The 12,143-nt window shown below is 43.9% G+C and overlaps 1 protein-coding gene across 4 annotated transcripts in view; it reads left to right on the forward strand.

The window, feature by feature from the left end:
- The window catches only part of MEGF6 (multiple EGF like domains 6), a 262,583-nt gene extending 252,249 nt beyond the window's left edge, over nt 1-10,334 (forward strand). For all 4 annotated transcript variants that reach the window (XM_029578136.1, XM_029578134.1, XM_029578135.1 and 1 more), the window contains 8 exons: nt 55-183; nt 564-692; nt 1,203-1,331; nt 1,835-1,963; nt 3,099-3,227; nt 3,855-3,983; nt 6,649-6,696; nt 7,200-10,334. In XM_029578136.1, coding sequence (XP_029433996.1) covers nt 55-183; nt 564-692; nt 1,203-1,331; nt 1,835-1,963; nt 3,099-3,227; nt 3,855-3,983; nt 6,649-6,696; nt 7,200-7,270 — 893 coding nt within the window. In that variant the 3' untranslated portion in view covers nt 7,271-10,334. The remainder of the gene's footprint in view (nt 1-54; nt 184-563; nt 693-1,202; nt 1,332-1,834; nt 1,964-3,098; nt 3,228-3,854; nt 3,984-6,648; nt 6,697-7,199) is intronic.
- The last annotated feature ends 1,809 nt before the right edge of the window (nt 10,335-12,143 follow it).

Consider the following 12,143-nt stretch of genomic DNA (forward strand, 5'->3'; position numbering starts at 1 on the left):
GGACGGTGTGCCACAGTGGTTACCTCTAATAAAAACTCTTGTGTTCATTTTCAGTATGTCCTGTTGGTCACTATGGTGAAGACTGTGCCCAAGTCTGTTCCTGTGGAGAGGGGGCCACCTGTAACCATGTGACTGGCATCTGCATTTGTGCAGCTGGGAGAACTGGGCCTAACTGTGAGCATGGTAAGTTCAGTGCTGAATTCCAGCAAGTCACAACTAAATACTAAACACTGTTCTGCAATCCATCTAGAATAGACAGACATAGATACATATAGCAGTGTCTTTCCATGTATTTGTAATCACTGCCAATCCTGTTGCCTTCCAGTGGCAAATGGTTCCCAAATCCAGTACTCATGAGCACCTAACTGGTCTGATTATTGGGCTATCTGCCCAAGTCCACAGAACTTGCTCAGGCTTCTCACATGGAGCTACCATCACCTTAGGTTTGCAATGCAGGATGCGCGGAACTGTTCTAAAATCCCACCTTTTTCAAGAAGCACTGTGCTGGCATGGATCTGCTTGGTTCAACCCACCCCTTTCTCTCTTTCTTTCTTCTCCTTTAGGATGCCCAAAAAATCATTTTGGGCAAGGCTGCAAACTGACGTGTTCCTGCAGGAATGGGGGACTTTGCAATGCAGTTAACGGCTCCTGCTCTTGTGGTCTAGGCTGGACGGGAAGGTCATGTGAACACGGTAAAAACGTTTTGGGCTATCCTCCGACATTCCCAACATCAGCAGTTCATTGTCCCATAAAGGCTTTCCATGTTGTTTTTAAATATGGTATGAAATAGCATTGATGTCTGCTGGCTGGATCTGAGCTCCACTAATGGCCATTAGGAACACTCTAGAATGATCCAGCATTCAAGACAAACGGTCACCGCTTGTACTGGCGGCTTCTCCTCTGCATGTTTGATATTCTTTGCTTTTATTGACCGGTGGCGTTAACTTGTTAATCATTACCAGAGGACATTAAGGCCTTGGCTGCCAGTGATTGGAGGCCAACAATGTGGGAGGTTGATGAGTATCATTTGAGATGCCATATTCCTGCGGTAATAGCTATGTACAGTGGTAGGATCTTAATATTCTGATAAAACTGGTCCTAAGAACACCGAAACACCCCAGGTAATGGATTACTAGATATTATCATGAATTTTAATTTAGAAAATGAAATCCAATTTTTTTTTTTTTAAATTCTCTCTGCAGAGTGTCCTGCTGGGAAATATGGTCCCAACTGCCAGCTGGACTGTGTCTGCCAGAATAATGGAACTTGCAGTAGAATGACCGGGAGTTGTAATTGCCCAAGGGGATACTACGGGCACTCTTGTGAACATTGTAAGTTTTTGTGATGTCATTCCACTTTCCACCATACAGTAATATAGTGCTATTTATTTTATTTATTTATTTAGCATTTTTCTATACCGACTTTCCAATAACAGAATTATTGATCAATTCGGTTTACATTCTAAACAATAACAATGACAAGTAAATGTCTTACAATGAACAGGTCGAATTAACTTGGATTAAGATATATGGGGTTAATAACATAATTAAAAGGTATCATGCACTGTCCATGCATTGCCAATTTGTTTTAAAATGGGTAGTAAAACAGCATTGCCTAGGCAGTATGGATGCAAAACGATTGATAATGAGGACCCTTGCTTATGGGTTGTCACTTAGAAGTGAATCACATCTTATGAACACAGCTGCTTGTAGGATTGCCACTGAAGGCAGCTTGGGATGGCAGACCCTCTCCTTCTGTAGGCTTCAAACAAACGTATATAAGAATCCTAGAACACTGAACGCCCTGTGCTTATCTAATGAGTTTCCATTCTCAGCATGCCCTCCTGGCTTCCATGGTGTTAACTGTCAGGAACCGTGCGAGTGTGAGAGTGGAGCCACCTGTGACCATGGAACTGGCCAGTGCCTGTGCCCTGCTGGGCTCCGAGGTGACTACTGTGAGGAAGGTAAGAACAAATAGCTATGCCATCATTAAGTTTCCAAAATGTAAATTCCTGTACATTTATTCTAAGATGCTAATAGTGGTGCATGCCAATATTAGTCTCTTTGGAGAAGACTGAATGAAATTCAGACATTGGGGTTTGCTTTGTTTGGACTTTCTCCCCAAAAAACACTCAGGATTAATGTAATTGGGAAATTGATGGTCTAAAAAGCTGACTATCTAGTCCTTATGCCATACCATGATGCTGCCATTTGTTTACAGCTGTGATGCAGCTGCAAAGATAGGAACTTAGAATGAGATTTCTTCAACCAACTGCTATAGCCTAAGCACTGTCGTCCTATCCTGTCCTTTAGGAGCAATGACGTCAAGTCAAAGCAATTCAATGCAACTTGACATAGTTTGCCTGACGTTTTCAGCTCACATGAGTCCTTACCCACATACCTTTGAGAAATAAGCTGCCATTTGGACCTAGTATTACATTATCCTCAATTCTTACATGAGAATGTTCCATAACCCAACACAATGCAAACTCGTAAACATTGACCGTATCGTAAACTTCATTTTCAAAGCAAGTATAAAGGGAAAAAAGAATACAGCAACCTATCTCATGAAGTAAACATTTTAACTATTTTGTCAACATGAACCTTTCAGATGGTGGGTTACTTGATGACCTGCATCTTCTCAGAATTGTCATTTGCACCTAGAATATGTAAGTTGGTAGCTTACTAGGTTTTTAGACAGTTAATAAATGGTAATTGTGAATGGCGGGAACTCTTGTTTTCCATGTAGTCTTTCTGCCGTTTTGTCCCGCATTAAAATGACCTGACAAAATGAAACTACAAATGTCAGAATTTGTCATTTTAGAAAGACAACCTGTTCCTAACAAATAAAAACTCCCACCTTGTGATCTCATCCTTTCAATGCAGACGTCAAGACATCCCAGTAGCAAGCTGTCTGCCTTAAAGGTTTCAGAGTGGCAGTTACTGGGAGAAATAGGTTGGAGGAAGGGTTCACCTTATTGTAGTTCTGGATGTTTAAGTTGTTATATTCTGCCGTGATATTTCCATGCAAGATAGACTAAAATAAAACGAGGGATCTGACTGTTTTTGCTTGCTTCTTTCTGCTGCTTGTGGGACCAGAATGTGAAGAAGGGACATTTGGAGAAAGATGCCAGCAGTCCTGTGATTGTGAAGGGAGTGCACCGTGTGATCCAGCCTCGGGGCTATGTCTGTGTCCTCCAGGCAAATCAGGGACCAGATGCGACACTGGTGAGCAGTTATTCCTGCACCAGGACAGTGCCCTCAGTACATCTCTCTCCTTAATGATCTGCATCATGAGCTCCTCATTTTGGTCAACAGAATTTGATTTAGGAACTCCAAGACTAAATACTTTTCTGCATATTTGCTGACTTTTTAAATGCAGGGTGCAACCACATACCGCTGTCTAGGATACTGACTAGGTAAACCAAGTTTCTCGTTAAACATTGAGAAATGCCTTCCTGTAGGTGTAGTTGGGCTAATCAGGCTAACCAAGAAGTCTGATCTGTATCCATTTCTACCCAGGATTGTGTAAAGTTAACTAAATTATGGTGATGCATGAAGAACTCATGTACGATTCCCTCAAACAGGCCGATTCTGCAGTAACAAAAAAGCCATGAAGTTATCCTGGATAGAAAACAGAGCAGATGTGACACTTAAAACCCTGTTAGTAGCAGATTCTGCTCACACAGTGGTCAGTTGTCAAAAAGGACTCATGCTTAGGCATTTTGAAAATGGACTTATCTAGCTGATAATGTGACTGTTTTAACAACTATGTTTCATGCAGAAATGTATTAAACATGCTTGCAGTGTTGGAAATAGCATTAAAAAGATTAACTGCGTACATTCTCATCATAGACTGCAGAGAGAATCGATACGGACCTAACTGCACTCTGAATTGTGACTGTTCTGGGAACGCTCACTGCAACTCTCACAATGGCAAATGTATTTGCATGGACGGGTGGATTGGACCTACTTGTGAAGAAGGTAACGCACACACCTGGGTTGCTACAACATCGTAGGCCATCTTGAGCTTTGACCGACAGGAACTTGTGTTATGAGCTGGAGGATGTTAAGAGGGGGTAAGGTTCAGAATCCAAGATGAAAGAAAGGCAGGTGCAGTCTCCTGATCGCTGCTTTGTGGAGCTCTTCAGTTGTCCACTTAACACCTCAATCTTAGTTTGGCCCAGCCAGGGATGGTCCTATCATTGGGCAGGGTGAGGCGGCTGCCTCAGGGGGCAAAATTGAGGTAGCCAGAAGTGCCCTCTCAAAACAGCTGTGGCGCAGCCGCCTCACCCTGTATTTAGCTGGAAAATGCCCCCGGCCTGACGGGTGTTTCTTCTGCAGGCGTCTTCCAGCTGGCGTGCTCACGGGTTAGGAAGAACATGGCGGTAGCGAGAATTTGATGTGCTGGTGGGGCTCCCAGCAGTAGAGGGCATCAGCGACACAAATCTATGATGTGCACGCAGGGCCCCTGGCCCCATGAGCACAAAGAGAGGCGGCGGCGCGGGTTTATGACATTCCCTCTGGGAGGGGGGCGGGGGGGGGGGAGGATGTCCCAGGCCCCAGGGGAAGAAAATAGTGGAAGCAGCTGAAATTATGAGGTGCCGGCGGGGATCCCACACCCTGCAGGCAGAAAGACGACCCCTGGCCGGTGCTGACATGAAAAAAATAAGAGACCCGGTGGGTAGGGTGGAAGGGAAGAGAAAATAGGGATGTGAGTGAGAGGGAATGCATGGGAGGGGAGTGTTTAAGTGAGAGAGGGGACAGAAGGTAAAAGGGTTGCATGAGAAGAGGGAGGAGGAAGAAGGAAAGCAATGGGGGCTGAGTGAGAGGGAGCACTTGAGTATGAGTGAGAGAAATCCTGTGTATTAGACATTGTGTGTATGTTAGAGAGATTGGATAAGGTCTGTGGGGCGCCCTCATTCCCCCACTAATCCAGGACAACTGGAAATCAAAAGTTCCCAGGTATGGAAAGCTGACTTTTTTATTTTTTTTTTAATCTAAATTACTTTCAGTTATTGGATGTTATCTGATGTTAGCTATTTACATTTATTATTGCTTTTTTTGGGAACTTTGGAAGTATTTATATGAATTTAATTTTAGAATGTTATGCTATTCATCAGCTGTCTTGAAATGTTTTAATCAGTATGGTTTTACTATTATGACTATTTCCAGATTTTAGTTTATGAGCAACGGTGGTGCTTGTTTTTCCATTGTTGCACTGCATACAGTCTTGTTTTTAGCGATTTCCAGTTCAGTTTTTGTCTGCACATTTCTGTTTGTGCTTTCTGGTCATTTTATGCTGTATTTGGTGAGAGCCTGCCTGTGTTCTGGTGTGTGACGGAAGTAAGGTATTCTGCTATCATATAGACTGTGTGGGGATCTAGAACAGCCTGTCTTCTTGTGTTTCCTTAATAGGGGGATGTATTGGTATTTTAGAGTCTGGTGTAATATTTTCATGAGTAGGAGTTTTACTGTTTGAGTGCTGACAGTTGGTGCAGTTATGGTATCGGAGGTTTACAATATTGTAATTGTAGATCCGTTTATTCATGGCTGGTTGAGGGCTAAGCTCAAACCCACACTTCACTATATACCTAATACCATAAGGGCTCCAAGTGTCTCTTGCAGGATTTTCTCACTGGCATCACAGCATTGCATGTAAATATTATTGTGATATTTTTACATCAGAAGACTGTACTTTGAAATCCGTTTTATGTAAAATGTAATTCATGCATAACTTGAATCGGTGTGGTGAGTGCTGGGGGAACGGGGAAGCATAGGGGTGCAAGATCCGCTGAGCACCTAATGCCCTTGCACTGGCCCTGAAAGTGTGCACCATGCATAGACCCTTCCTATTGATCCATCGTCCACTTCCCCAGGATGCGAAGCAGATGGTAGGGTGCAGAGGACGGTGGCAGGATTGCTACAGTCCCTCTGAACTAGAAATATCACTGGCACTCTTATCTGCCAGACCTCTGGGAACTCTGACCCCTGACTGCCCACTTCCCCTGCGTTTCAAAGGGGGACACCACCTCCTTGCCATCTCAGTAATTTGACCTGTGCCTCACCTCGGGGGCGAGAGGGGAGGGGAGCACTCTCTCTCTTCCCTCGCCTTGGGCAGATTGCCTTGAGCCACCCCTGGGCCCAGCAGTTAAATCTCGCTCACTTCTTGTAAAAGAAAATGTTAGCAGTCTCTACCAGCTGGAAGATGAGAGCCGGCTCCAGCAAATCTAGAGAAAATGATGGAAAGTGCATGTGAGTGTGGCCACTAGAACAGGAGATAAGTGCAGGCTAAGCAGAGTCTTAGGAGAGGAGAGAATCCAGGACCAGGCCACAAGCTGCCAAATGAGAACAAGGAAGCGGCGTTCCAGCTTTCTGTACCAGAGAGAAGATGAAAAGGACAATAGGAAAACTGCGTTCCACTTTATAATGGAAGCATGTACTAATAGTTACTCTAGTGAGCCGATATTTTTATAGACAAGTAAGTTTTTATGAAGGCGATAAGCTAAAAATCAAACCAAGCCCCTTGGATTTGGGTCAAATCTACATTTTATGGATTTCCTACCCTGAGCAGATCATCTTCATGAGTGATCTTGCATTGACAGAGTATCAGCTGATCATGCTCTCATTTTCATACCTCTGTTTGTAGGAGGACCTCCTCAGCTTCCATCAGCTAACGTACAAGCCTACAAGCCGAGTAAGTGGATATGGTTTTACTGCCTTCTTTTTGTAGATCCTGATTTGTAGACCAACTCCAACAATTTTGTACCACATTTGGTCAGCGAGAGCATCAGTCTCTGTCTGTCTTGGGTTCTGGCTTTATTTTGGGGATATTTCTAAAAATCTCGTTTCCACTATTGATGTGGTGCTACTCTTACCCACCACAATTTTTCACACAACCTGAGCAAATCTAAACATCCCTTGAAAAGTAAATACATAGTGAAGATATAATTTAAGAGATGTATTAAAGCCTATCCTCCCCTGATGCACATATAGTGATGCAAAATGGAGCCACCTTTCCTCTCATGCACGTCTGCCTCATTACTGAAATCTGTTCTTGATAAATAGGGTTCAAACAGGGGGAAGAGGCTCTGCTAGATGGAAAAGTAAAATTTTATTTAAAAAAAGTGCTGCAACGGAAGCTTATGTTTACTAGGAAGATGAGGCTTAATGGCATTTGATTTTCCTTTCTTGCATTAGTTCTGCCACCTCGAACACCATACAGGCTTTCTCCAAGGTTCATCTTGCACTCTGTGAAACCCAGGCCATGATCGGCACGGACTCACAAACAATCTTCTGTGAGTGATGGAAACCAGGAGTCATCCAGCCAGTGATTTCCAAAACTTGTTTACAAACGATGATTGACGATGTCTATCAAAGACCAACCAGGATGGTAAAACAGGTGACAGAGGATCAAAATACTGGGCAGGGTGTACTCTGGTGGACGTGGACGACAGGTGCCGGGAGACAAGCCTTGTTTTCCTGCACAAGGGAAGAGTATGTCTGGTTTATGCCACCTTTTTTTGGAGGGTGTTTCAGAGACTGAAGACAGAGCAAAAATCCAGGAGACAGAATCCACTAGAAGAAGAGTAGGCCTCATCTGTGTTCCATCTACGAAATTGTATTTTATTTTATTTTTTTCGCTTTCTATAAAAGCTCATTTTTATGTTGAGGTAATTTGCCCAGTGGGCTATTAGACTTATGAGCGAAACTCATCTTGCAGTTACTTTTGCCAATGCTTGCCTGGAATTATAAGCAAAGTATCTATTTATGCAAAAGTATCTATTTATATCTTCACCATCGACAGATTGTTCAATCTCACATGCTGTATCTGGTCGCCATATGTGATATGTTCTGTAGTGGACATAGTACATCCCTTCTAGTTTGACTTGGTTAGGTCTCATGTTGATAGAGCTCCCACGATACCACACACAGCGAAGCTGACCCATTTATGCTGTCCTGATGTTCTGTGGAATACGTTCCACATGGTGTACGAGCAACCAGCTGTAGTTTGACCAGATTACAAATTCTGTCCTGGCAGTTTGTTCCTGGCCTTTGAGCTTTCAGCTGAATTGGATTATGGTGTCATGAACCTTCATTCTTGACCACCCAGAAGTTTCCCCCCCCCTATTTCTATATACTCCTTCCTACCTCGGCCCAGTAATTGTAGCAATAGGTCCTCACAGATCACTTGATTCCTCCAGATCCTGGCTAACAGGGACCTTAAATTTGGCTCTTAGGTATTGCCATAGAGCAATGGCTGGGACTGCCTCCATGTAGGGCAGCAACGTTCTTGGCCAGGTCCTCTGCGTGGGGGCACACAAGTGCCACTGGGCCAGCCTGGTAGAAGAGTAGTTTAACCAGGCTATTCCCTTCACAATGTTTAAGTGCAATTTTAATACGGCTCTCATAGCAGTTAAGGTATTCCGTACATTTGGAGATGTCCTTGACTTGGCTGTCTTTTAGGAAAAAAGTCTGGAAATTACACTACAGAGTTAACCCATGTTGTTAGGAAGAGCACAGAAACTTAGGCCTTATTTCAAGCATATGGAAAGCAGGGGGCTTCAGCCCAGCCCTAAGCATGCTCAGCTTGGTATTCTGGGGAGAGCAGATTAATGCTCAGTGAATGATGAGTTTTCCCCAGTTTGTTAGAGAGGATTTCATCATCTAGAAGTGAAACTGGCTGAAGGCCCTGCAAATATCTAGATGCACAAGACGGCACATCTGAACACGAACAAGTTATTTTAATAGTGTAGCCACCCCTCTCCTAATTACAAGACAGATGGGGCACAAGGGGTCTGGTATATGAAATGACGGCAGGGAATACACTAATGAAGTAAAAAGAGCATTCTAGACACCCAGTGGTGCTTCCAATGGTTTTTATTCATTGAGATAGAATAGTTGCAGATATTCAAAACCGAAAAGATAGTCAATGTTTCTGTTCCTGCTGAGCTAGTGCATTGACCTTGCTGGTAGCTCTGAATCAGTCAGAGCCAGAAGGACATTTTGTTTTTCTGCTCTAAATAAAAGTAAGGACTCCATCTGTGCCCAGACCCATATGGATAGATCCAGAAGTGTGCTACTGTCTGGTCCCCATGCCAAACCTCTGGGGCTTCATTCTTTGTCCAGCAAGAACAGGTACACTGGCAACTCAGGTATACGAATGCCCAGATGCCTTCTTGAGGCCACAGCATGTCATCTCCATGATGCAGCCGAGCCTCTATTCTAACCATGACATGTAGAAGAGTCCAACAAAAGCCTTCTGTGCTGTGATGCTTAGTACTCTGGCCAATGATGGCACACCTTTGCTTCTTGTGCCTGCTTAACGAATACACGATGCTGTCGAAAGCAAGGACAGGTTGAATGCCACAATCCATTGGCTTGGCAACTTGCGAAATCAATTGATATTTTACTTGAAAACTGAAGCTAAGACCAGGAGTTATAAGAAGGGTTATGCACGTACATGGTAAAGGCTTTACAAAATAACTCCTATACCAGACCTCCAATACTGAGTTGTACTGGACAACTGCAGTTTAGATATTCATCAAGGAAGGAAAGCTTAGCTCATAAAAGCCATTAAAAGTCAAAAAGTAACAGCACAAATGCCCTTTTAATCTATTTTGAAGCGTAACTGCTTCTTATAGGGATGTGTAGACAAATCTGGTTAAGATTAAGAGGTGGATTTTGAAACGAGCATGCATGAGCAGGGATAGACTGGAATTTTTAATTGGGTGCACATTTTAAAATGCACAAAATGCATTTTGCAAGTAGTCCACTCTGTCCAGTTACTAGTGAGGTCTGTTAGACCTCTAGTTTATCCTACGTGCCCAACTGACCCGGACTCCTCACTCTGTTCTATAAGCCTAAAACTCAAGATTTACAGACAGCAATCGTTATGCAGGTATCTAGCACCTACGTGCTGTGGTTTTCCATTTTAAAGTTTGGCGTTACACCCATAAATCTTAGCCCAGCCCTTATTCCTTAAGCGTACATAGGTACAATATTTTTTGCAGCTTTTTAAAATCTGCTTTGCTCACATGTGGTGCAATCAATGTTTTTAAAAACGGTAAATGTTCGTGTAAATGGATCTGCCTGAATGTGCCAAACAAAATCGCTAGGGCCACCGAAGCTGGCCGTGAGCTGAAAAGGAAGTTATTGCAGAAAGTGTCTTCCCGGTCCAGAAGCCGGGAAGTACCTCATTCTCTTGGGTATTTATAAGAGGTGACCAGTTATACTCCATTACAGAGCAGTTTGTATTATGTCACTGTTCAGATTACATGTACTGTATGTATGTATGAAAATCATATTCAATAATTTATATGTTTTCCACATGGACTGGCTGGAACTGATTACTAGGGGTGGTGCTTACAAGGGTCCGTGGACAGCTCTGCCACTGCTCAGTGCCACTGATGCTACTTGAGGGCCCAACAAGGTAAGCCCAGTTTTCTCTTCTAGTGCAGTTGAGGTCACTTATAGCCCAGGCTCCTCTCTGCCTGGTAATCTGGAACATCTTACTTTCATGGGCGTGTTGAATGCTGGAGGCTGAGTTTCTGCACCAAGGGGAGCTCACAGTTGACCCTTGAGGTCTATAAGTTACTGTTGTTTTTCAACAAAACCAAAGAATATAAACAGGGATTTTTTTGTTTTTTTTTGTTAGATCATTGTGGCTAGTGGGAAATAAAACATGGCCCTCTGTTCTAAACCCTGTATTACATGGCTGCTAACCAAGTGAGTGACTGGTTTTTTTTTCTTTAAATTCCCATTGTTTAGGAAGGTTGGGATTTGTAGTGCTTTTCTCTGTATAAAAGAAAAGGCAGGATCATAAATTCCAGACCGAGGGAACTTACAAAATCAGGGCCAGATCTAAAGTAGTCCCAGTGCTGTAGAAATTTGTTTCCAGCACTGTAATGTTGGTCTCGGCCTATTTTTCAAAACCAAGAACATTCTAGAAATGCCACTATTTCAGATACAAACATTCTTTAAAGACTTCAGCATGTAAGAGTTACAAGAAGGGTAACCAATACAGAAATGAGGCCTAGCAGACTGAAGAACCCTGAGCCAACCCCGTGACCCTTTGTGCTGCCCTGAGATTAATATCCGCTACCATCATTGCATTGTCAGAGAAGGATCTGTGGAGGACAGGAAGCCAGCACTCTGCAGACCACACTCCTTTCTAAGTGATGAACCACTCTCCTTTCTAAGCAATGAACCACTCTCCTTTCTAAGCGAGTTGATAGACCAGGATGCTTCCCTTAGTGGTCCCTGACCTTGAGCTGTTTACCCTAGCCAAACAGCCCCCCCGCCCCCAACTCTAAAGGCTGGCAGCTGTAGACTCTATAACCCAGTCTGAAAGGTCCAGTTCTGCCTCTCTCTTCAGGCTGTGACTAGACAGCCATGAGAGACTGGACCTGGCACATCCCTGAAGTGGCAAAGGCAGGTTAAAAACTCCTCTGACCAAGACAGAAATGCTCACTGCCAAGGCCGCATGTGAGCAAACGCCCACGGAACTAAATGCAGCAAACCCAAGACCAAAAGGCATAGCTGACAAAGCACCTGAGACTATAGCTTGTTCACCCTCTTCAAGGTAAGGGAAAAAACCTTACCCAAAATGCACCCACAGGATTGCAAAGACTGGTACAGAACCAGCCCTTCCCTAGGTTTAGCAGGGAGCGTAACATACTCAGAACTCGCTGAATTTATTGAGGGCACTCCAATTCCAACTTAGCCCAGCTGAGCTAGTTGTCAAGTATGGGTGAACCAGAACTCCTCCTTCCCTTCCTAGCACTGCTCCTGCCATTGCCCTCACCATTGTGAAAGTCCTCGGCACAGTCGCTAAGGCAAAAGGAAGCACTTGGAACTGAAAGTACTCACCTTGATCAACTCCTCACAAAAAGCGGGCCAATCTCCTTCCGACTGTCTCCACGAAGGAATGGAACGGGCTGGCTTCATTGTGAGGCCTTCTTTCCTACTGTGGGCAGGCCTACACACCCTTTGAAAGGACTGCTACCTTCCCCGAGCCTTTCCTGTTGGGTCTGAATCTCTATGCATCTCTAAAACGAGATTCAGGTAGAAAATTCTTCTTGCTGGTCTTCCTGTCTTCCGGCAACTTCTTTCCCTTTGACTCCCCCAAATGCTTCATTAATT

This window comes from Rhinatrema bivittatum, chromosome 15, assembly GCF_901001135.1.
Source record: "Rhinatrema bivittatum chromosome 15, aRhiBiv1.1, whole genome shotgun sequence".
NCBI lineage: Eukaryota > Metazoa > Chordata > Amphibia > Gymnophiona > Rhinatrematidae > Rhinatrema > Rhinatrema bivittatum.